The sequence below is a fragment of the Rhinoraja longicauda genome, chromosome 33 (genome assembly GCF_053455715.1).
Source record: "Rhinoraja longicauda isolate Sanriku21f chromosome 33, sRhiLon1.1, whole genome shotgun sequence".
NCBI lineage: Eukaryota > Metazoa > Chordata > Chondrichthyes > Rajiformes > Arhynchobatidae > Rhinoraja > Rhinoraja longicauda.
Genome location: NC_135985.1, coordinates 20251218 through 20277391, shown reverse-complemented (window position 1 = coordinate 20277391; position 26174 = coordinate 20251218). Strand labels below are relative to the sequence as shown.

The 26174-nt window shown below is 45.4% G+C and overlaps 1 protein-coding gene across 5 annotated transcripts in view; it reads left to right on the top strand.

The window, feature by feature from the left end:
• LOC144609075 (A-kinase anchor protein 13-like) overlaps positions 1-26174 on the top strand; it is a 452410-nt gene that overhangs the window by 313358 nt on the left and 112878 nt on the right. For all 5 annotated transcript variants that reach the window (XM_078427428.1, XM_078427427.1, XM_078427426.1 and 2 more), the window contains one exon: positions 13800-13933. In XM_078427428.1, coding sequence (XP_078283554.1) covers positions 13800-13933 — 134 coding nt within the window. The remainder of the gene's footprint in view (positions 1-13799; positions 13934-26174) is intronic.

Genomic DNA, 26174 nt, shown 5'->3' with positions numbered 1-26174 from the left:
TTATAGATCAGTTAAGCCAGATTTATTTTCAGAACAGAGGTGCTATTTTATTATCTTAATTAGGAGCACAGTTTCTAACGACTGGAGCTACAGGAATCAGGAGGAGAAGCACAAGTGTTCCGTTTTGTGCGTTTGTATTTGTTCATCTTTGAGCACCTAATTTCACCTGGATGTGATAATCTGGGCTATATTGGTTGGCCATCTCCATTCATGTGTCCTACTCTTTTTCAGAAAACTAGGCTTTGCTGGCAAGGTCAACATTTACTGCCCATCCCCACTTGCCCTTGGCAAGATGGTGATGATCCACCTACTTGACCTTCTGCAATCTTCTAATGATTTTGCTTTCAACAGTGCTGTTGGGAGTTATAAGGATTTTAGGATCAGGAATGATGAAGGAGCAACGATGTATTCCCAAGACAAGATAGTGTGTGATTTGGAGGAGAGCCTCCAGTTGTATGTGCTTCCATGGATCTGCTGCCTTTGTCATTTTTGTACAGAGAGCAATTGGGCGCTGAGGTGGGGTTGTGGTTAGTGTTGTCCAGGGTGATTCAAGAGCCTGGTGGTGGATGGGAAGAAGCTGTTCGTCAAACTGGAGGTAGAAGTTCTCGGGCATTTGTACCTCCTTCCCAGTGGTAGTAGTGGGAAGAGTGTGTGTCCAGGGTGGTGTGGATCTTTGATGCTTTTAGCTGGACCTACCAACACTCTGATTTTACTTTAAAACTGCCGAGTAGTTTTAAAAATAAAGTAGAGCGTGACGACCTTACTTGACACTGAAGGGACCCAAGTTGCGTTGGGTTCAAGCTGGGTTCGGTTTGAGATCTACTTTGCTGACTTGGCTCTCTACTGAATCCGCTTTGTTTAACCTGATGGTGGCTACATTAGAAAGGCAATTGCCAAGTGTTTAATTGACTTATGTACCGAAACGGAACAATGCAATTCCTGCTTGTAGCAGCAAAATAGGTCTGTAAACATAGTACTCAATTGATAACCTTATAAAACAAACAATGAAACAAAGTTCAATAAATGATAATAAAAAATAATATTAGTTCAAAACAAAACAAAAGGCCAAGTCTCGAATGCAACCAGGAGAGTTTGTGGTTTGAAGTTTAGTTGGTGTTTGTGACGTTCAATAGCCTGATGGTTGTTGGGAAGAAGCGGTTCCTGAAGCAGCAACCAGACAATGAAAGTGGCGACACAGGTAGACGGACGGGGTGATGATGAAGGGACTTTGCGTGTATTAGTATTAGCATGTTGGGACTCGCTCAGTTAGGTAACTTGAGCAGCATGGCCAAATTGGGCTGAGGGGCCTGCTTCGGTACTGCATAGCTTTAGGACTATTGAGATTTTGTCCTTGTCTTGTTAAAGATGGAATTGCTCTATTAGGCATACACAGAGCAAATTTTCAATACTTCTAAGTGTACATTCTGAAGCATTTCTTGGGGTTTTCTGGGAAATTTTGCTCCTTGATTCGTATGCAGGAATAAATGGATTTCCAGTATTTGTTTGTGAAATAATTTGCAGTCTTGCCACCACAAGTCTTGCCTTCACCTTGCCTCCTGCACCCGTGCAGAACACATGGGTTTTATTTACTTCACCACTAACGTCCACCCTACCCTCATTCACCTGGGGAGTGTCTCTGACAACTCTCTCCCTTTTCTTGATTGCTCTACCTCCATCAAAGGAGACAGACTATTGACTGACATTTACTGCAAGCCGTGTAGGAAGGAACTACAGATGCTGGTTTAAACTGCAGGTAGACACAAAATGCTGGAGTAACTCAGTGGGACAGGCAGCATCTCTGGAGAGAAGGAATAGGTGATGTTTCGGGTCGAGACATTTCTTCGGACTACGACTAGCCTACTGACTCCCACTGCTTTCTGAATTACACTTCTTCCCACCTTGCCTCTTGCAAAAATGCCATCCCCTACTCTCAAATCCTCCATATCCACTGCATCTGCTCCCAAGATGATGTTTTATATACAAAATGATCTGTGTCTAAAAGTCTCTAGCAGAGTGAATTGAACAGATTTACAACCTCCTGAAGGACGATGTTCTTCATAGAAACATAGAAACATAGCAAATAGGTGCAGGAGTAGGCCATTCGGCCCTTCGAGCCTGCACCGCCATTCAATATGATCATGGCTGATCATCCAACTCAGTATCCCGTACCTGCCTTCTCTCCATACCCCCTGATCCCTTTAGCCACAAGGGCCACATCTAACTCCCTAACTTCATGGTCCCAAGTAGCCAATCCCTTATTTATAGACCTCTATCCCAGAGGAATCATCATGAATTTGTTTATACTGTAAAGCCATGTTTGAATGTTAAGTTTCTCAGGCACCCACCACTCTCTGTGTAGGGCAAAAACTTGCCCTGCACATCTCAATTAAACATGCCGTCTCTCCAGAGATGCTGCCTGTCCCACTGGGTTACTCCAGCATTTTGTGTCATGACTTCAGAGTGCCAGCATGGTTTGGGTATGAGGCAGTGATCTGAACACTGTGCCTGTCAACATCAGACGTTTCTAACCTATGAGCCGAGAATTTTCATCAAGATCTAATCCAATGAAAGTTACATGTTGAATAGAACAGTGGTGGGACTGGTACACTGTACTTCACTGAATTAAATGGCATACTTTGTTGAAATTTCTTCTGGAGTCCACTGGTTAGCCTGCATCCTTAAATCCTGATCAAGAACGACTCTTGATGGTTGATGAGGACAGGGGGGACAAAAGGGTTTCCTTCTCTGCCTCATTACTTTAACAACAATAACAACAATTTACATAGCAACTTTAATGCAGCAAGACTGCAAGGCACTTCACGAGCAGAATCAACCTCAAGAAACTGAAACTGAGCCCATGCATTAAGCTTGGGATAGGTTGATCAAGGAGATGGATTTTATGAACATTTTCTGATGGAATTCTGGTGTTTAAGAACTTCGACAAAGGTCCAATGGTCCTTTATTTGTCACGTGCAACTGTACAGTGAAATTCTTTTTGCATATGGCGGTGAATCTGAGGAATTTATTGCCACAGAAGGCTGTGGAGGCCAATGGATATTTTTAAGGCAGGCAGAGATAAATAGATTCTTGATTCGTACGGGTGTCAGGGGTTATGGGGAGAAGGCAGGAGAATGGGGTTGAGAGGGAAAGATGGATTAGCCATGGCTGAATGGCGGAGTGGACTTGATGGGCCGAATGGCTAATTCCGCTCCTATCACTTATGAACATGAACTTACACATATAGGCACCTCCATTTTTGGCGCCATTATTCAAAGTCCAAAGTCAACGTTTGTGAGGACAATCGAACTACAGCACCATGGTGGAGTGATGGATTTCAGGGAGGTGCAACAGTCAGCAATTGGAGAATTACAAACATATAGGATGGATTTAGATTTAGATTTTAGGTTTAGAGATACAGCGCGGAAACAGGTCCTTCGGCCCACCGGGTCCGCGCCGCCCAGCGATCCCCGCACACTAACACTATCCTACACCCACTAGGGACAATTTTTACATTTGCCCAGCCAAGTAACCTACACACCTGTACGTCTTTGGAGTGTGGGAGGAAACCGAAGATCTCGGAGAAAACCCACACAGGTCACGGGGAGAACGTACAAACTCCGTACAGACGGCACTCGTAGTCAGGATCGAACCTGAGTCTCCGGCGCTGCATTCGCTGTAAGGCTGCAACTCTACCGCTGCGCCACCGTGCCGCACTTTTAAGTTACAGAGGTAGGATGGAGGCCTTTGAGAAGCATTTGAGAATTTTAAAGAGCCTTGGCCAGTGTCGATGGGTGATGGGCGAGCATGGAGCCACCCTGTGCCACTCCAGTGTGGATAGTTGGCATTTGCACCCTCCACCTGGCTCTGCTGATGTACTGGCAAAGAACACAAATAGCAGGTGCCATGGAGTGACTGTATTGACCTTTGGAAGCTTAAAAAGAGTTATGTCTTTCTCATTGCTTAACTAATTAAAAATGAGGTGTGCCAGTGAGTAATCAGAGCAACTGGCTGAAGTATTCAAAGATATCTTCAACTTCTCGCTTCTGTGGTTCCCACCTGCTTCAAAAGGGCATCTATTGTACCAGTACCCAATAAGAGCACGGTGACCTGCCTCGATGATTACCGTTTGATAGCAGTTATATTCATCGCAATGAAATACTTGGTGGTTGGCGATTGTGCGTATCGACTTTTGCCTCAATAATAACCTGGATCCGCTTGAATTTGCCCATCGCCACAATGGGTCACCAGCTACCTCACTGGCTACCCACTCTGCTCCAGACCAACTAGATAACAGGTAGACATACATCAGTCTGTTGTGCATTGACTGCCAGCTTGACATTCAACACTATCTTCCTCTCGAAACTCAGCACCGAGCTCCAAGACCTGGGCCTCTGAAGAAGGGTGGTGACCTGAAACGTGAGTCTGAAGAAGGGTCACGACCCGAAACGTCACCCATTCCTAATCTCCAGAGATGTTGCTTGTCCCGCTGAGTTACGCCAGCATTTTGTATCTTTGTACCTCCCTTTGCAACTGGATCCTTGATTTCCTCATCTGTAGACCTCAATGAATGACAACATCTCAATCAGTGACAACATCTCCTCCTCATTGACCACCAACAGAGCAGCATTTCAAGGCTGCATCCTCCGCCCCCTTATCTACTCACTTTACACCCATGACCACGTAGCCAAACACAGCTCCAATGCCATCTATAAATTCACCAACGACACCACAGTGTGCGGCCAAATCACCGCTGGTGATGAGTCAGCATAGAGGAGAGTGAAAGAACATCTGATTAAGTGGTGCTGGTTCAGCAACTGTTCACTGAAACTCAACAAGGCCAAGGAACTGATCGTTGACTTCAGAAGAGAAAAACCATGAGACGGCACTCTCGTTTCTTTGGTGGGTCGGTATTGGAAAGAGTGAGCAGCTTCAAATTCCTGGCTGTTATCATCTCAGATGTCCTGTCCTGAACCCAGGACTTAGATGTAATCACTGCGAAGATGCATTAGCACCTCTACTTTTTTAGACGTTTCAGAGATTCAGCAATTTATTCACAAAATGCTGGAGTAACTCAGCAGGTCAGGCAGCATCTCGGGAGAGAAGGAATGGGTGATATTTCGGGTCAAGACCCTTCTTCAGTCTGAAGAAGGGTCTCGACCCGAAACGTCACCCATTCCTTCTCTCCCGAGATGCTGCCTGACCTGCTGAGTTACTCTAGCATTTTGTGAATAAATCGATTTGTACCAGCAGCTGCAGTTATTTTCTTATACTCAGAGATTCAGCATATCTCCGAACACTAACAGACGTTTACTTTAGAAAGTATTCTGTCTCGTGGCATCTTGGCTTAACATAACACTGGAAAGAAAGAGGCTGCACCGAGTGGTGGATAACCTGGACCATCATGTTCACTGCCCTCCCCACCATTGAAACCATCCACATGAGGAAGGCGGCTTCTATCATTAAGGATTTTCACCATCCAGGCATTGCCTGCTTCTCAATGCTACTGTTAGGCAGGAGGTACAGAGGTTTGAAGTCCCACAGCACCAGATTCAGGAGTAGCTATTTTCCTACAACTATCAGGTTCCTGAACCAACCAGCAAAACCGTAGCCTCACCTCTGAACACTCAGTCCATGCCTTGCCACTGCCATGGACTTGGGTTTTTTTCCAATTGGTTTCATACTAATGTCTTTTTTGCTTGCTCTTATTTCCTCGAGTACTTTATGGATGTGAACTTCATTAAATTTAGGGGCAGCATGGTGGCGCAGCGGTAGAGTTGCTGCCTGACAGCACTAGGAACCCGGGTTTGATCCTGACTACGGGTGTCGTTTGTACGTTCTCCCCGTGACCGCGCGTGTTTTCTCTGGGAGCTCCGGTTTCCTCCCCACATTCCAAAGATGTGCGGGTTTGTACGTTAATTGGCTTCGGTAAAAATTGTGAATTGTCCCTAGTGTGTCGGATCGTGCTAGTGTACAGGGATCGCTGATCCACGTGGACTCGGTGGGCCAAAGAGCCTGTTTTCCTGCTGTATCCCTAAACTAAACTAAAGTGAAATGTTTGAAGAAGGGTCTCGACCCGAAATGTCACCCATTCCTTCTCTCCAGAGATGCTGCCTGTCCCGCTGAGCTACTCCAGCTTTTTGCGTCCATCTAAAGTGAAATGTTAATTATCACAAGTAAATCCAAACCGTAATGTCACACGCACAGCAAACTTTGCACTGCAGACAATATCTCTTTAAATTAATAAGACCCAACAGCTTTACGTAGCCCTAAATATGCTCTATTCATGGAAGTGAATCTCAGTGGAATTCAGTGTTTGGGTCTTGTTATGACAACTGCAGTTCTAGTTTTTAGCTGGGCTGCACCTGGCAAAATAATTTCTGTTTAGTGCAAACTAATGCACACTTTTGTGGTGTACACAACAGCATTGAATGAGAAAACCTGCAATTTGAACCTGACTGAACATTTTCTGTGCTGGCAAGTTCTTTAATTGGAGCTTCCGGATTCATAATTATTACACTGCAGAGAACACAACATTAGACAAGCAGTTACACATGTTGTGGTATTGAGCAGGCTAAAAGTTGGATACTAAGCACGATATTCCAACATCGACACAGATGTGGAGACTGGTCAATCATTCACCAAAAAACCTCCGTGTGTCCTTTCAAAAGTTGTTTCCTTCTTTCAGAAAACAATGCCCTCTCTGTGTAAATTGACCTTCATCCCGTACGTTGAACACTGAAAGAAGAGCGTCCTTGCATTCATTCTATAATTGATTTGCAAACCGTTCCCCGATTCACCCAACCTATAGGGGGCAGCACAGTCACGTAGCAGCAGAGTTGCTGCCTCACAGCACCAGAGACCCAGGTTCCATCCTAACTACGGGTGCTGTCTGTACGGAGTTTGTACGTTCTCCCTGTGACTGCGTGGGTTTTCTCCGGGTGCTCCTGGTTCCTCCCACACTCCAAAGACGTACAGGTTTGTAGGTTAACTGGCTTCGGTAAAATTGTAAATTGTCCCTAGCGTGTAGGATAGTGTTAGTGTACAGGGTCAAGTCAAGTCAATTTTATTTGTATCGCACATTTAAACACAACCCACGTTGACCAAAGTGCTGTACATCAGCGCAGGTACTAAGAACGAACATACAATGGTACACAAACATAAGAGCACATACATAAACAGTTCACAGCGCCCCCTCAGAGGGCTTCAAACGCTAGGGAGTAGAAGTAGGTTTTGAGCCTGGACTTAAAGGAGTCGATGGAGGTGGCAGTTCTGATGGGGAGAGGGATGCTGTTCCACAGTCTAGGAGCTGCAACCGCAAAAGCGCGGTCACCCCTGAGCTCAAGCCTAGACCGCGGGAGAGTGCGTAGCCCCAAGTCGGCCGACCTGAGGGACCTGGAGATAGAGTGGTGGGTTAGAAGATTTTTGATATGGGGGGGCAAGCCCATTTAGGGCTTTGTATGTGAATAGGAGGAGCTTGAAGTTGATTCTGTACCGTACTGGGAGCCAGTGGAGAGAGGCCAGAATCGGGGTGATGTGGTCCCTTTTATGGGTACCCGCCAGGAGTCTTGCTGCGGCGTTTTGGACCAATTGCAGGCGGGACAGGGATGATTGGCTGATCCCAGTGTATAGGGAAGGAATGGGCGACGTTTCGGGTTGAGACCCTCTGAAGAAGGGTCTCGACCCGAAACGTCACCCATTCCTTCTCTCCTGAGATGCTGCCTGACCTGCTGAGTTACTTCAGCATTTTGTGAATAAATGACTGTTCAGTAAGTATCTTCCATGCAAGAGATCTGCTCAGGTATGAAACCCGACCAGAGCTGATCAGACCCAGACCAAGCTGATGGACTGATTCTAATGCCAGGCCCTGATTAGCCTTTGTTTAGGTAGCCAGCTGTAATGTCACAGTTCCAGCCGTCCATAGAAACTTCCAATCCCCCTGTAGCTGCTCGGACCATTAAACTGAGATAAATAAATAAACAGCGTACAGATAGATTCTGTTGTTGGCCGTGCATTGTGTTGAGATCGCCGACGGTGGAGTATCACACTGTATTAGTATGCAGAAGATCAGGCACTGAGCCAAGTACTTGAGTCTCTATCTCGCCCCGACAGTTCAGAAATGACTCATTCTAATAATTAAATGTGGAATTGAAGAGGCTGTGTCTAGCAATAATAACTAGGAAACTATCAGATTGTCATAAAAACTCCATCTGGTTCAGTAATTGATTTTGGGGGAAGAAAGCTCCCTTTGGTTCCCAGCTAACCCTCTATGAGACTTGCAGCAATTTTGACCACTGTGAGGAAAGCTCAGCAGGTCACTGCTTTTGAAAACAATGCCTTCTCTAAATGAATTCCTTTCCGCACATTGAGCTCTGCACTGTACTGAGCATTTGAGGCACAGCGGTAGAATTCCTGCCCAACAGTGCCAGAGACCCAGGTTCGATCCCGACTACGGGTGCTGTCTGTACACGGTTTGTACGTTCTCCCCGTGACCCGCGTGGGTTTTCCCCGGGTGCTCCAGTTTCCACCCACACTCCAAAGACGTACAGGTTTGTAGCTTACTTTGACTTTGGTAAAAATTGTAAATTATCCCTAGTGTTGTTGTAAGGGGATCGTAGGTCAGCATGGACTCAGTGGGCCGAAGGACCTGTTTCTGTGCTGTATCCCTAAACTAAACTACTGAAAGAATTTGAATCGCATCCTCCTTGCCCTCCAGCTTACTTTTTAATTTGAAAGTTGCATCTCATATTTACTTTATTCTTTACTGTGCAGATATTTCCACAATAACACGATAGGTGCATTCCGAAGAAATTTCCTGTTAAAGAAAATCATGTTATAAAAAGTTGTGTCAATGGGGTAAAAGAGCTTCGGGACTCATACTTTAGAAGGATGAGAGGAGATCTTATCGAAACGTATAAGATTATTAAGGGGTTGGACACGTTAGAGGCAGGAAACATGTTCCCAATGTTGGGGGAGTCCAGAACAAGGGGCCACAGTTTAAGAATAAGGGGTAGGCCATTTACAACTGAGATGAGGAAAAACTTTTTCAGTCAGAGAGTTGTGAATCTGTGGAATTCACTGCCTCAGATGGCAGTGGAGGTCAATTCTCTGAATGCATTCAACAGAGAGCTAGATAGAGCTCTTAAGGATAGCGGAGTCAGGGGGTATGGGGAGAAGGCAGGAACGGGGTACTGATTGAGAATGATCAGCCATGATCACATTGAATGGCGGTGCTGGCTCGAAGGGCCGAATGGCCTCCTCCTGCACCTATTGTCTATTGTCTATTGACTGGTGAATTTCTGGCGTGATTTTTCATATTCCCCCGCATGATTTTACAAAAATAAAAGTACTTTTAATAGCTGTAAGCTTATTTTTGTTACTGGAAGATAAAAATACTAAAGGCTGTCACGTTATTCAGTAGAGTATCATTTCACAAGTGTCAATGGAAGCAATTGTGTGTCAATTTCCCACAGTGAAACTGGCAGCTACATTGAGGGACATTGTTATTTATGGAAACAGTATCTTTACACTGAGACTTTTTTTTCCAAGACAGCTTTTTTTCTGCTTGTCAATTTCCAAAGTAGCTCTTTGGATGCTCAGTTCCTGATCAAAATTGCATTATGGTTAACTTGGCTCACATAATCTAAATCGTAATCCCTAATTCATCAGTCGTATATGTGGTTAGTTTAGTTTGGTGATACAGGTACTTCGGCCCAACAGGTCCGGGCCAAACAGCGATCCCCGCACATTAACACTATCCTACATACACTAGGGACAATTTTTATATTTACCGAGCCTACATTTACATACATATCTGTACGTCTTTGGAGTGTGGGAGGAAAACTCAGGCAGGTCATGGGGAGAACGTACAAACTCCGTACAGTCAGCACCCCTAGTCAGTATCGAACCCGGGTCTCTGGGGGATAGCTAAGGTAGAAAGTAAGATCATTTTTCTTTCTACATGGTGGGAGGGGGTGTGTCTAAAACAAGAGGGTGTTGATCTTATGTGAGAGATAGGTTTAGTGGGGATCTGAGGTTTTATTTCACAGAATGATTTGAGTTCGGAATGTCATGCTTTTGTAAAGGATATTTCAGGAATATTGAATTGATCCCACATCCCATAGTTATCAAATAGATCCCTTCACTTCCCCCCCCCCCCCCCCCGACCCTGTTGAATTGATAGATGTTAATGTTTGCCTTTATTGGAATTCCTGATTTGCACCAAATATTTTTGGGAGGAAAAAATATTTTTCCTTTTATTCCCCCCCTCCCTCCCTAACCAGTACTTTTTGGACAACTTTTAATGTGGAAAATAAATTATTTAAGTTGAATAACAATATAATTTTGGAAACTGAATATAATCTATGCATTTTTTATCTATTGGGAAATAGACAATAGACAATAGGTGCAGGAGGAGGCCATTCGGCCCTTCGAGCCAGCACAGCCATTCAATGTGATCATGGCTGATCATTCTCAATCAGTACCCCGTTCCTGCCTTCTCCCCATACCCCTTGACTCCGCTATCCTTAAGAGCTCTCTCTTGAATGCATTCAGATATCCAGCTCTCTCTTGAATGCATTCAGAACTGGATCTATTTTAAGCTATTCGATAGTTTCATGAAGAAGTGACTACAATCACAATTTGCTATTGTGATGGTTTGATTTGAATTGTAATGTTGTAATTTTTTTAAACATTAGGGATTGCTTGAGATACTAGAAATTGTTTGAAAATATAGCCATCTGCTTGACACTGTTCCTTGATGGGAACTTCAGAATCAACGATATTGATGTTGATTCACCTACCTGGGTGTGGAGAGAGCTGGAGAAGGCATCCAATGTCACTATCCCACGGCTACTAGACCACTGAGAATCGAGCCTGGTGACATTCTAAGATGACTCAGACTCTTGTTTCCTGTTGTATCGCACAGCAGGCTAGTGTTCTTCCTTCAGGCAATGAGTGCACTATCTAAACGAGCGCAATGCAACGCATCGCCAGGGTCACACAGCCAGTCAATTGCAACACTTTTTCCAAGGAAGTCTTCTCTGTAATTGAACAAGGGCCAGCTCCATCATTTCATTAGGACATGGCTGTGTTGCATCACTGCTGCAGCAGGGAAGTCTGCTGCAGCAGAGAACTCGCTGTGTGTAGGAAGGAACTGCAGATGCTGGATTAAAACCGAAGATAGACACAAAATGCTGGAGAAACTCAGCGGGACAGGCAGCATCTCTGGAGAGAAGGAATGGGTGACGTTTCGGGTCGAGACCCTTCTTCTGAAGAATAGACACAGCCTGTTTCCGAGCTCTCGCTGTGACTTGAAACAGAATTCAGTTCCGATTGGAATGAAAGACTTTCACTTCTACGAGATCATTCATGACACTTCAAATGGCTTCAAAGCTTTTGAAGTAAAGTCAGTACTGTAACGTAGAATAACAGCACAGTTTGTGCACAACAAGCTTCCACGGGCATTATGGCGACCTGTTTAGAAGTGCTAAATTCAAGAGAAGTATTGATCAGAACACAATGGAATACATACTAAAAACACACACGCAAAATGCTGGAAACACTCACTACATCAGGCAGCATCTGTGGAAAGAAAAAATATTGTGGATTAAAAGCATACATAAAACATTGAACAATACAGCATAGGAACAACCCCAATGTCTGTGCCAAACATGATTCCAAGTTAAACCAATCTCTTCTACCTGCACATGATACATATCCCTCCATTTACTGCAAATCTATATGTGCCTATTTCACATCTGCTCTCATCGCTCCCCTGGCCATTAACGGTATACTTCTCTTTACATTCAACCTCCCGAAGTGCAACTTGCTTGGATTAAACTCCACCTGCCACTTCTCTACCCATTTCTTTAGCTAATCGATATCCCGCTGTATGCTTTGATAGCCTTCTTCACTGTCCACAACTCCGCTAGAAACTTGCCAACCAAACCCAGCTATATTTATGCCCAAGTTGTTTATGTATATAACAAATAATGGAGGTCTCAGCACAGATCCCTGTGGAATGCCTCATCAAAGGCCTCTACCCCTTTGGCCAACATTTGCTCTTCAATGACACCTTCACACAAATACATTGTTTTTAATCACTATTGCGTGTCATCTACATTAACAATTTAGATGATAGTGGGCATAGTGACAGTGAAGAAGGTTATCTAAGATTCTAACAGGATCGAGATGAAGTGGGCCAAGGAATAGAAGATGGCATTTAACTTTGACATGCAGGGCTTGCACAGTAAATGGTCAGGCTCTGGGGACTGTCGTAAAACAGTGTGATCTCAGGGTGCAGGGAAATTGTGCCATGAAAGTGACTACTTGGGTGGACAGGGTGTTGAAGAAAATGTTTGACATCAGTCAGAGCTTTGGGCACAGGAGATGGGACTTGTAGGGAGGACCCAAACCTCTCCTGTATTGGTGCAGCACCCTCTCCTCCCCCCCCCCCCTCCCCCTCCCTCATCCCCCTCCATCCCTCATCCCCTCCCCCTCCCTCCCTCCCTCCCCCCTAGGAGATAGATTTAAACTTAAAAATGTGAATAACTTTAAAAATATAGCACCGACTTCAATAAAACTACTTGCATTATCACTAAAGTGACAATGGTGAGTAAGGTGGGCCTAAAATTGTCGCGCTATCGTGCACCATTTTGGCTGAAGTTCAGTCACAAACAAGATAACAAACGAGAGTTTTAGTATATAGATGACATTAAGCTGGAATGGGTGCAGCAAAGATTCACAAGGCTATTATTGTGACTGAGGGGCTTGAGCAACAATGAGAGGCTGGATAACCTGGGACTTTTTCCTTGGAGTAAAGAGATTGAGGATTGAACTTGTAGAGCTATATAAAAGCTTGGGAGACATGGATAAGGTGGATGGTCACAGACTTATTCCAGTGTTCAGGAGGTCAACAGTTATAGGGCATCAATTTAAGGTGAGAGCAGAAAAACTCATAAGAGACTCGAGGGGCAACATTTTCCATTCAGAGGTGGCGGGTATATGGAACGAGCTGCCGGAGGAAGATGTAGAACCAGGTACAATTACAACTTTTAAAAAAAGACATTTGTACAGATTCATGGAGAGAATGATTTAGAGGATGTGGGCCAAATGCAAGTAAATGGAATTAGCTCAGATGGACATCTTGATCGGTATGGGCCAAAGGGCCTATTACCAGCTGTATGTCTGACATCATGAACCAATGCAGGCCCTGTTTACTCATTCCTCTTTTGGTTTTATTGCACCTGCCTATGTTTGCTTCCTCTTGATCATGCTCACAGTGCATTGACCAAATTGGGTCCCTGGTTATTGGCGATGGACTGTGGCGACTTTGTTGTTCTCCCCTCGATGGTTAGGTGTGTGGATTCAAAAGTTTGCTTTGAAGTGGATGAAATGCGGAATAAAATATTTTGTTTAGGTTTAAACTGAATGTAGACACAAAATGCTGGACTAACTCAGCAGGACAGGCAGCATCTCTGGAGAGAAGGAATGGGTGACGTGTCGGGTCGTGACCCTTCTTCAGACTGATTAGTCTGATCAGTCTGAAGGAGGGTCTCGACCCGAAACGTCACCCATTCCTTCTCTCCAGAGATGCTGCCTGACCCACTGAGTTACTCCGTGAAATACTTTGTTCTTTGGCTGCCTGATTCACTATTATTCTCCTAATCACATTATTCTCCAAATGCTAGTCTCACAGGATGTAATTTCTCTTATTTTTGTCTGTCATTAATAAAATACATTAGTCAGACGACGTGGGAATGAATTAAGAATTTTAATGCTGACTTTTTATTTTATTTCAGAATGTGGCCCGTTATCTAATGCATCGTTGGCTGATGAGTGCAGTTCATCGATGCCTGTGACTGACGATCCTCTCTGCCACTCCGATGGACAGGTCAGCAACAGGACTGTGGAGACGGAGGATCTGCTCACAAAGGTAGAGTGGAGTTCCTTTAGCAGCGGCTGTTCCTTCTTGTTTTATTTGCTGTTGTCAGCAACAACTAAAGTGAGTTTGACTGGACTGCACGCCAGTTATGGTACAGATTGTTTCTTCTCTAGTATCCTTTGGGCAGCACAGTGGCTCAGCGATAGAGCTGCTGCCTTACAGCGCCAGAGACCCGGGTTCGATCCTAACTATAGGTGTTGTCTGTGCAGATTTTGTACGTTCTCCCCGTGACCACGTGGGTTTCCTCCCACATTCCAAAGGCAAACAGGTTTGTGGGTTAATTGGCTTCAGTAAAAGTTGTCAATTGTCCCTAGTGTGTAGGATACTGCTAGTGTATGGTGATTGCTGGTCAGTGCGGACTCGGTGGGCTGAAGGGCATGTTTCCGCACTGTATCTCTAAACTAAAATAATACTAACGTCTGTTTAATGTTGTGCAGATTCACGTCATCCTCTGACATTGCCACTGGGTGAGGTGTTAGATGATCACTCCTGAGTTGCACAAACCATCACTAATTTATCTGATTTACTTTTATTTCTCTCATTTCCTTCCCATTCTTTCAGGGGTTGTGGGCATCATTGGCAATGCCAGCATTTATTATTCATCCCGAATTTCCCCTCAGCCAGTAGCTGAAGTCAGCCCTGGTGGGTCTGGAGTCACAGTAGTTACATTCGACTTGCAGGATTTTCGTGAGCCACATCGCTTTTTGCCATCGGCAAATTTGTTTAATTACTTGTATTTACATTCCCTGCTGTCACGGTGGGATATACTGTAGTCTCATATCTTTGGAGCAATGGTCCAGACCTCAGCTTACGAATTCACACAATAGCCACTATCCCCTGAACCCCTGATACTTGCACATTGCACCCATTCCAACATTCTTACCAGGGAGTGGGAACTCTGAGCGAGGTTTATGTAAACAGCTGAGGTGCATTTTCTGCAAAATTATGTTGATTTTGATATTTTCCCAAGTGCAATCAGTTAAGCTTTGCAGAGGTGAAGACTGAGGCCAGGAGGTTCTGATTGGCATGGAACTGCACTATGAGGAACTGCCCTCAGGTGTTGGTGGGGCTTGTCAACGTTGCAGTTGTGTTAGACCATGTTTTAGAGACGCAAATGAACCAAATCCCAATCAACGCGTCTCATTCACTGCTTCCACCTTCCTGTTCATTCCTATGCCAGGCAAATAGAGTTGTTTTTCTGTTTTTGATAGATATTTATTTGCTGGTTTCCTACATGTCACCGGTAGATGACACTAAAGTGGGTGATATTTGTAGACAGTGAAGTGTAAGAAAATAACTGCAGATGCTGGTACAAATGGAAGGTATTTATTTCACAAAATGCTGGAGTAACTCAGCAGGTCAGGCAGCATCTCAGGAGAGAAGGAATGGGTGACGTTTTGGGTCGAGACCCTTCTTCAGACTGAAGAAGGGTCTCAACCCGAAACGTCACCCATTCCTTCTCTCCTGAGATGCTGCCTGGCCTGCTGAGTTACTCCAGCATTTTGTAGACAGTAAAGATGGTTATCAGAAATTTCAACAGGATCTTGGTTAGCTGGGCAAATGGGCTAAGGAATGGTGGATGGAGTTTAATGCAGATAAGTGCAAGGAGTACGTTTTGGGTACATGGATACCGCAGCAGGTACTGTGCAGTACATGGATACCGCAGAGAGTGGCACAGCGGCGCAGCGGTAGAGTTGCTGCCTTTCAATGCTTGCAGCACCAGAGATGGGGGTTCGATCCCGACTACGGGTGCTGTCTTTATAGAGTTTGTATGTTCCCCCCCGTGACTGCGTGGGTTTTCACCGAGATCTTCGGTGTCCTCCCACACTCCAAAGATGCACAGGTTTGTAGGTTAATTGGCTTGGGTTTGCATATTTGGTATTAGTGTAAATTGTCTCTAGTATTTGATACCCACGATAGTGTTAATGTGCAGGGGATCGCTGGCCGGCGCGGAACCCGGTGGGCCGATGGGCCTGTTTCCGCGCTGTATCTCTAAACTAAGCTAAGCAGATGGCAATAGCATAGAGGGCCATCTTGGTTGTCATGCACAAGTTGGCCCAAAATGCCTGTTTCCTTGCTCTTTGACTTTATTGGCTATGAGGTAAGGATGTTTAGCCCATCCTACCTGTAGTGAATGCCAATTTGCCATATTAATCTTGTTTAATGTCTGTGGATCCGAGTGATTTATTATTCTCCGCTAAATTCAATGAACTGGTAGAAATTTTAGCTTGGTGTCACCAGCCTCTCCCATTTTAGTCTCCAAGTTGTATGATGCACTGTGATGTAAATCTTGACCTTCTAGTTTAATTTGTGAATGAATAAATAGTGTGATTTAATCACACTTGGAAACCCAGAGAGCCTTCCTCACCCAAGAAAGCACTCATCCTGTGCTGTGGTTGAATCTTCTCACTCTTTGTGTAAGAAAATAACTGCAGATGCTGGTACAAATCGAAGGTATTTATTTCACAAAATGCTGGGGTAACTCAGCAGGTCAGGCAGCATCTCAGAAGAGAAGGACCCATTCCTTCTCACTATTTTGTGCTCTGTTGGTCAGAAAGGGTGGAATTGGTGTCCAATTCCACTTTTTTGCAATTTCAATTATTGTGAGGTTGGGTTTTTTTCCCCCCATCAATTTGCAGCAATGGGCTTTGTTCTCTTCAGAATTAAAAGGAATCGTTACGTTATGTTGTCTGTCTTCTGGTTTGCATCCAAGGATTCTTGCGGGAAATGTCGGTCGGTTTATGGTGTGGTTGAAATGCGAAATGGAAGCAATTATTGTGAGCCAATGTAAAGCTGGGGAGCAAATGGTTTGGTTTCCTGATGATATCATCTTTGTTTAAGGCTGGACGTTCACAGGCTCTGGATGCACCCACTTTGCATAGGATGCGGCATTTTCTGTGGTGGTTGTGGGCCCACCCATGTCAGTGAGCTGGAGAGAATGGGTTCATTTCATGAACTAGCTGGCTAGTGGGCACAGGGCGTTCCGACATGGTCCCAAGTGATTTGTTGACGTTTCGTCATTGGGAAATCACTGAGCGAAGCCCAGCTGCTGTCCAGGGCTTGCCTCTTTGTGTTTGAGAATTAAAGTCATGACTTCAATCAACAGAAGTGCCACTGGAATTATGTCTCTGAACTTTAGGGGAGAGGCAGGAAATCATAAGTATGAAATCTACAACCCCTTGTTATCATAGTTGTAACTGTGAACTATTCGTGCAGTTTGCACCATTTGGAAAAGTTGTTAACAAAAGGCACATTTTGAGTGATTTGTTTGAGACCAATTAAATATTTGTGTCCAAAGTCCAGGAGCGGCTATTTGTATAATATGTTTGGTAAAGTTTCAGATGCCTTGAAAGATTTGACTTCGCATTCAGGTAGAGAATTTTAACTCTGTTTTCTAGAAGTAAAATGTTTCGAAATTGCTGGGGTATCAACTATGAGCCTTCTGTCTTCAAAGTGGTGAAGGTTGCTTAGTTTCAACTCCTTTTGTTCCTAATCTGCTCTCTTTGTTGTCTGAGAGTAACCAACTGAAAAATGGGCAAAGATTTATCCGTGCTGCATTTTTGTGTTTTAATTAACTAACTTGGTATTAATAGTTATTATTTTCCCTTCTATGGTAGAACGACAAGCTATACTTGGTATTAATAGTTCAGCTTGTCGTTCCACCATAGAAGGGAAAATAAGTCTGTTTAGTTACCATTCTCATGGCACTGTTTGGCCAAAACGAAGGAGGTTGTACTGTTGTCTTGGTGAAAATCTTTCCCCTGTCAGTTCTACCAGATTAACTGGTTGCTTGTTTAATTGCTGTTTATAGGAATTTGCTGGCAGGCTTCCCGACAATATAACTGTATAAATGCATTCCAGAAAGTAACTGATCCAGAAAAGTGAACATAAATGAAAGAATTATTGTCCTGATGTTGCCTTAAACAGTTCATTTAGCCTTTTTTCCTGCATTGTAGAATGACAATGTTGTGAGAAGAAATGTGTTAATTACTGTTATGGGTACATTAAAGGGGTGTTCGAAAGTACAACAAAAGCACTTTGGCAGAATTCCAGAGATTGCTGCTTTAATAACCCATTTATTTTTGAATCAGCTGTTCGCGGTGGAGGGGGTGGGAGTTGGGACAACAGGTCATCTTGAGGCTTCGACCCAATACCCAAGGAGTCCGGGTTCTCAATCACTAAAGAGCTCCTCCAACATTTTCCTTACATGTCCCTGCACCACCTATCCATACCCTTCTGCCACTTTAGGTCTTAAAACTTACCTGACAGATCAAGCAGCTTTCTGAGTCCCCCCTCCCAATGTCAACATTGCTTCAGGTGTTACTGTGTTTGATTACACACCAGTCTCACGTGCCTTGGGAGGTGCACGACAGAGGTGATTTGTTGTTATCAAGACACGTAGAAGGCCGTTCAGTGTTCCATCCAGCTCCTCGGTCTGCTGTTCCGAGGGCACCACAGTTGGCACTGTTTACCTCGCATCTCCGATGATCCAGGTTCAATCCCAACCTCGGGATACTGTGCGTGTGGAGGTCACACATCCTCCCTGCCACCATGTCGTTTTTTTCTTCTGCGGCCCCTTTTGGTTTCGTCCCACATCCTGAAGGCATGCTGATAGATTAACTGCAGTTAGTTGTCAGTAAGTGGCGGAAGCATTGAAAAGAATGCTGACACAAAAAGCTGGAATAGCTCAGTGGGACAGGCAGCATAACCAGCATCTGCAGTTCCTTCCTATACAAATAAAAAGAGGAATCGGGTTGATTGGATTGTTTTTGTTTTAGTGGACAGCATGGTCCCAGGAGGTTTCTACATCTTGATGTTCCCCTAATTCTGAGAAACAATCTTCTCAAATACCAGGAAGCAGTAAAGTCTGCTAGAACACAATACTTCTCCGACCTTATTTCCAAAAACTCTCATAACTCCAAGGTCCTATTTAGAACAATTACCTCTGTCATATGTCCCGCCCCCAGTACCAGCTTAGTTGGGTCCCCTGCTAAGTGCGAAGAATTCGCTAAACTTTTCACCAACAAAGTTGAGGACATTAGAATGAACATTTCCCCTCCCACCCGTGACCTAGCTGTCTCACTAGTCTGTTCATCTAAATTGGACTGCTTCCAACCCATCACTCTATCCTCCCTTGCAAAGCTTGTCTCCGCTATGAAACCTGCAACCTGCCCCCTTGGTCCTGCCCCCACTGCCCTTCTGAAGGATGTCATTGCAATAGCCGGTCCCAGCATCCTCTCTATTATCAACAGTTCTCTGGCCACTGGCACTGTTCCAACCAATTTCAAGCACGCGGTGGTCCAGCCCCTACTGAAAAAACCTAACCTAGACCCCACCTTGCCTAGCAACTACAGACCCATTTCCAAACTGCCATTCCTGTCAAAAGTCATTGAAAAGGCAATTCTAAACCAATTAGTGCCCTACCTGCACCAATACACCATCCTGGAAAGTTTCCAGTCAGGTTTCAGAGCCCACCACAGCACAGAGTCTGCCTTGTTGAAGATACACAACGACCTGCTTCTCGCCATCGACACCGGCGACTGTGCAACCCTGCTCCTTCTCGACCTCAGCGCAGCGTTCGATACAGTGGACCACACCATCCTTATTGACCGTCTCCGGTACGCGGTTGGCATTGATGGCACTGCCCTGAGCTGGTTCGCTTCGTACCTCAAAGATAGGAGTTTCGCCATCAACATAGGCAGTTATTCCTCTGCTCCAGCTAGCCTCTCCTGCGGAGTTCCACAAGGCTCCATCCTAGGCCCCATTCCCTTCTCTCTATACATGCTCCCCCTTGGCCAAATCATTCAAAGGCACGGCATTTCTTTCCACTGCTATGCCGATGACACTCAGCTTTACCTCCCCCTGAAACTCAACAACCAGTCAAATTTAAACAGCCTCTCACACTGCCTTGAGGACATAAAATGTTGGATGGCACAGAACTTCCTCCAATTAAACGAGAGCAAGTCTGAGGTCATCCTATTCGGCCCCCTCGACTCCATCAAATTGATAACAGGCAGTCTTGGAAGTCTATCCTGCCTAGTCAAACCGCATGTCAAAAACCTCGGCATGATATTTGACTCTGCATTAAAATTTGATAAGCAAGTCAACGCTGTGGTAAAAGCCAGCTTCTTCCAACTTCGAACCATAGCTAAAATCAAACCTTTCCTCCAATTCGACGACACAGAAAAAATCATTCACGCTTTCATTTCCTCCCGCCTAGACTACTGCAACTCCCTATACACTGGGATCAGCCAATCTTCCCTGTCCCGCCTGCAACTGGTCCAAAACGCCGCAGCGAGACTCCTGACGGGTACCCGTAAAAGGGACCACATCACCCCGATTCTGGCCTCTCTCCACTGGCTCCCTGTACGGTACAGAATCAACTTCAAGCTCCTCCTATTCACGTATAAAGCCCTAAATGGACACTCCCCCCCCTACATCAAAAATCTTCTAACCCCCCTCTCTAACTCCAGGTCCCTCAGGTCGGCCGACTTGGGGCTACTCACTATCCCGCGGTCTAGGCTTAAGCTCAGGGGTGACCGCGCTTTTGCGGTTGCAGCTCCTAGACTGTGGAACAGCATCCCTCTCCCCATCAGAACTGCCCCCTCCATCGACTCCTTTAAGTCCAGGCTCAAAACCTATTTCTACTCCCTAGCGTTTGAGGCTCATTGAGGAGGCGCTGTGAACTGTTTGCGCGCTACTGTATGTTTCTTTTTTTTTTCCATTGGAATCTAATCAGATGTACAGCACTTTGGTCAACGTGGGTTGTTTTTAAATGTGCTATACAAATAAAATTGACTTGACTTGACTTGACTAATACTGGCCCCTTGTTTATCACTGAATTGCTCAATTGGTGGTTGTGGCCTCAGAGGGAGGAGGGGGAAAATGTAATAGATGCCCGAGGGGCAACGTTTTCACTCAGAGGTTGGTGCGTATATGGAATGAGCTGCCAGAGGACGTAGTTGAGGCAGGTACAATGACAATATTTTAAAGACGTTTGCACAGGTACATAGGAAAAGTTTAGAGGATATGTGGGGCTAATGTAGATGGGGTTCCTTGGTTGGCATGGGCAAGTTGGGTCGAAGTGTCTTTTTCCATGTACTATGGCTCATCGTAGTCCACTTCTTCAAGACTGGCCATCGTAAATCACCCTAAACTTACCAACGGCACATCGTTGGGAGGAAACCGGAGCATCTGCGTAAACCCATGTGGGAAGACGTGCAAACTCCACACAGACAACACCTGAGATCAGGATTGAACCTGGGTCTGTGGAGTGCCATTCTGGGACACATCTGAGCTTCATCTCTCCTCAGAGGTTCTCCAGAAATCTTTGCTTGTGAGGTGCCGGTTGAAACTTTCACTGGGGATTGAATCACGGCAGGGTGATCAGATTGTCCTGTGGTATTTGAACTGGTGAGTCTTTTCCAAGAACAAAATCACGTTCTCTTTGATAATGAGCGGAAGGAGAAACAAAGCCAAACAGCTGGACTGCTCTCACGTGGGAACGCATTGAAGGCTGAGGCAAAGATTTTCCTGAAAGCGTTAGATGAATTAACAATGCAGATGTTCAGTTGGCTGCTGTCTTTGAAAATTACCACATTACTACCCAGAAATATCTCAGACACAGCAATTCCACAACCTATTCCTCGATCCCATTAGTGGCAGGCTTTAAATTCTGTTCTTTATTTTTGTGGGATTTGATCAGGAGTTCATCTGGCAAGCTTTTACTTTCACAAAGATGAATCCTCAACTAATGCTGGGAGAGATTACTCCTGTCAGCACAAGCCTGCTACTATTAAAGAAACCGAGTAATGTCGACTCTGGGAGTCTGAACTGAGAGGATAATGTTGGAAATAGTGGGTCTGGCAGTACTTGAAGGGAGAAAATGATCACATCTAGTCTCAAAACTACTATAACGTGCAGACAACACTGTGGTCTGGAGCATTATGGCCATGTGGCTTTTCCCCAGGTGCTCCAGCTTCTTCCCTGAGGCATGCTGGTAGATTTGTTTGGCTGATGTAAATTATCTCTCAACGTGCATTGATTGCAAAAAGAATCAAAGGGAAATTAACATGTCACATGAGGGAGAGAGAGAATGGCAGAGAGAGAGAATGGGAGAGAGAGAGAGTGGGAGAGATAAGAGAATGGGAGAGAGAGAATGGGAGAGAGAGAGACAGTGGGAGAGAGAGAATGGGAGGGAGAGAGTGGGAGAGAGGGAGAGAGAATGGGAGGGAGAGAGTGGGAGAGAGAGAGTGGGAGAGAGAGAGTGGGAGAGAGAGAGAGAATGGGAGAGAGAGAGAGAATGGGAGAGAGAATGGGAGAGAGAGAATGGGAGAGAGAGAGAATGGGAGAGAGAGAGAGTGGGAGAGAGAATGGGAGAGAGAATGGGAGAGAGGGAGAATGGGAGGGAGAGAGAGAATGGGAGAGAGAGAGAGTGGGAGAGAGAGAGAGTGGGAGAGAGAGAGTGGGAGAGAGAGAGAATGGGGGAGAGAGAGAATGGGAGAGAGAGAGAGTGGGAGAGAGAGAGTGGGCGAGAGAGAGAGAGAGGGCGAGAGAGTGTGTGGCGGAGAGTGTGTGGGGGAGAGTGTGAGAGAGAGAGAGAGAGAGAGAGAGTGTTATGATGGTACAGAGAGAAAGGGAAATGGAGCATGCCTACGATATTGGTAGAAAAAGGAATGAGGCTGTGGAGAGCAACTATTGTGAGTTAGACAGATTAACAAGAAGAAGCAATCAATCCCGTTGATTTGTGTGAATTCCAGCCTTGTAGATTAGATGAGAGAAATTGAGTAAAATAAATTTAGTTTAGAGAGAGAGCATGGAAGCAGTCCCTTTAGCCCACCGACTCAGTTTCGACCATCGATCACCTTTTACACTAGTTCTATGTTATCTCACTATCTCATCCACTCCCTACACATTCGGGGCAATTTACAGAGGCCAATTAACCTACAAACCCGTACATCTTTGAGATGTGGGAGGAAACCAGAGCACCCAGAGGAAACCCACACAGTCACAGGGTGACGTGCAAACTCCACACACACATCATCTGAGCTCGGGATTGAACCCGGGTCTCTGGTGCTGTGTGGTAGCAACTCCACTAATGTTGGGCTAATGTTCATTATTCTTTTTTAAATTTTAGTATTTTGAATGATCACTTTGCATGTTAATGTGCTTTCATTCCTTTGGAAAGTAAATCGCTTTAAAATAATTCCAATAATTATACAATCACAGAGTCATACAGCCCTTTGGCCCAATTTGCCCATGCCAATTATGATGCTCCATCTACACGAGTCCCATTTGCCCGTGTTTGATCGATATCGCTCGAAACCTATCCTATCCATGTCCCTATCCAAGTGTCTTTTAAACGTTGCCAGAGATATTTACAATCTATTACAATATTTACAATCTATTACAAAGCCTCAATAGTTTAGAGAGGATAAAGGTGAGTCAGAGAGATACATCTCTTCACCCACCATGTCTGCACCAACCATCAAGTACATTGATCCTATCCTAACACATATTATTCTGCCCATGTTCCCATCATCAGTCCCTCCATATTCTAGCACTCATCTATAAACCAGAAGCAATCTGCTTTGGTCAATTTACCTACCGACACATGTTTTTGGTACGTGGGTGGCAACTGAAGCACCTGGGGAAATGGAGAGAATGTGCAAACTTTGCATGGGCAACACTGAAGGTAGGATTGATCCCAGCTCGGTGGAGCTGTGAGGCAACAGCTCTGCCATCTGTACCACCGTGCCGTCTACTGTGAGACGGCTGCTGAGGTGTGTTGGAGAGCAGAGCTTCAGTAGTGAATGACTCCAGCCCATTTCACCACTGGAATGTCCCTTGGGCTTGCTTGATGCCTCACAGGGTGTTGAAGAATGAGATCCTTCAGCCCTCAACCTGTGGCTCAGCTACAATACCGAGCCAGCTGCCGGGTGAACCCAAGCACCACTTAACCCAATCAGTGGACAACTTCAGAAGAGCGTCAAAACACGAGGCCTTGTGTTTGTCTCAAATAAAACCCTCGGCATTCCAGAGCAACTGACCATTTGGAAAATCCAAGGCACCAATGCCGGACACAGCTGGCTTTGAACCGATTTGCCCACTTGCATGGATACCTGATGTCCCTTTTCTTTCTCCTCTTCCCTTGCACGCATCCTGACACGACGCTTCACCAACCCTGACCAAAGTCAGTTTTCTTTCAAGTACTTCCTGGAAAGCAAGCCTTGATTTGGTGTTGTTATTGCTGTGACCGGCCATACCAACGCGCCAAGCTGCAGTGAAAGTTCACCATTAATTTCCCCTGAAGAAAAAAAAAAAACAAGAAAGGTAGACAAAAAATGCTGGAGTAACTCAGCAAGTCAGCCAGGCTCTCTGGAGAACATGGATAGGTGACATTTCAGGTTGGAACACTTCTTTGGAATGATTGGGGTGAGGGGGGTGAGGTGAGGTGAGGTGGGGTGATGTGAGGGGGTGGGGTGAGATGAGGTGAGGGGGGTGAGATGAGGTGAGGGGGTGAGGTGGGGTGGGGTGAGGTGAGGGGGTGAGGTGGGGTAAGATGAGGTGAGGTGAGGTGAGGGGGTGGGGTGGGGTGAGATGAGGTGAGTGAGGTGAGGTGAGGTGAGGTAGGGGTAGGACAAAGCCTGGCAAGTGATCGGTGGATAGAGGCACTCCAACACTTTGTCCTTTTTTGGATAAACCAGCATCTGCAGTTCCTTATGTTGCCATTCTACTGCTCCACTGTGAAAACTCCTCAAGGTATCAAAAAACGCTCACCTGTATCTACCTATCACTTGCAAGGCTTTGTCCTGCCCCCGTCTCCCTTCCAGGTTTTTCTCCCTCACCACAATCAGTCTGAAATAGTGCCCCGACCCAAAATGTCACCTATCCATGTTTTCCAGAGGTGCTGCCTGTCTGATCGGCTGAGTTACGCCAGGACTTTGTGTCTGTTTTTAATTATTTGTTTAATTTAGTTCAGAGAGCCTCTTCTTTCATGTCCATTATCCATGTTTCAAATGTTACACCGTCCGTCCTGAAGAGGGCGCAAGCTTCTGGCGACAATCAGTGGGAGCCATCACTTGTACAATAGATGATGGTAGTAGCAGAATTAGCTCAGGACACTTCCAGTTTCCAGCCCCGCGACGTGAACACTTCTGCTATGGGGCCAGTTCAGAGATGCAGCATGGAAACAGGCCCTTCAGCCAACGAAGCCAATGGAATGTTGGCCTTCATAACAAGAGGAGTTGAGTATAGGAGCAAAGAGGTCCTTCTGCAGTTGTACAGGGCCCTAGTGAGACCGCACCTGGAGTACTGTGTGCAGTTTTGGTCTCCAAATTTGAGGAAGGATATTCTTGCTATTGAGGGCGTGCAGCGTAGGTTTACTAGGTTAATTCCCGGAATGGCGGGACTGTCATATGTTGAAAGACTGGAGCGACTAGGTTTGTATACACTGGAATTTAGAAGGATGAGAGGGGATCTTATCGAAACGTATAAGATTATTAAGGGGTTGGACATGTTAGTGGCAGGAAACATGTTCCCAATGTTGGGGGAGTCCAGAACCAGGGGCCACAGTTTAAGAATAAGGGGTAGGCCATTTTCGAGCAGAGATGAGGAAAAACTTTTTCAGTCAGAGAGTTGTGAATCTGTGGAATTCTCTGCCTCAGAGGGCAGTGGAGGCCAATTCTCTGAATACATTCAAGAGAGAGCTAGCTAGAGCTCTTAAGGATAGCGGAGTCAGGGGGTATGGGGAGAAGGCAGGAACGGGGTACTGATTGAGAATGATCAGCCATGATCACATTGAATGGCGGTGCTGGCTCGAAGGGCCGAATGGCCTACTCCTGCACCTATTGTCTATTGTCTACACACCAACCATTGATCACCTGTTCAGACTCGTTCTATGTTTTCTCACATGCATCCACTCCCGACACACTGGGGGATGGTTTACAGAGACCAATTAACCTGTCTTTGGGATGTGGGATGAAACCGGAACACCAGGAGGAAACCCACATGATCACAGAGAGAACGTGCAAACTCCACACTGATAACACCAGAGATCCAGGGTCTCTGGCACCATGAGGCAGCAGCTACACTACTGTGCCACCACTGCGACATGTTGTAACTGGAGGTATCACAAAGTGCTGGAGTAATTCAGCAGGTCAAGCAGCATCTCTGGAGAGAAGGAATGGGTGACGTTTCGGGTTGAGACCCTTCTTGTAACTGGATAGCTGCT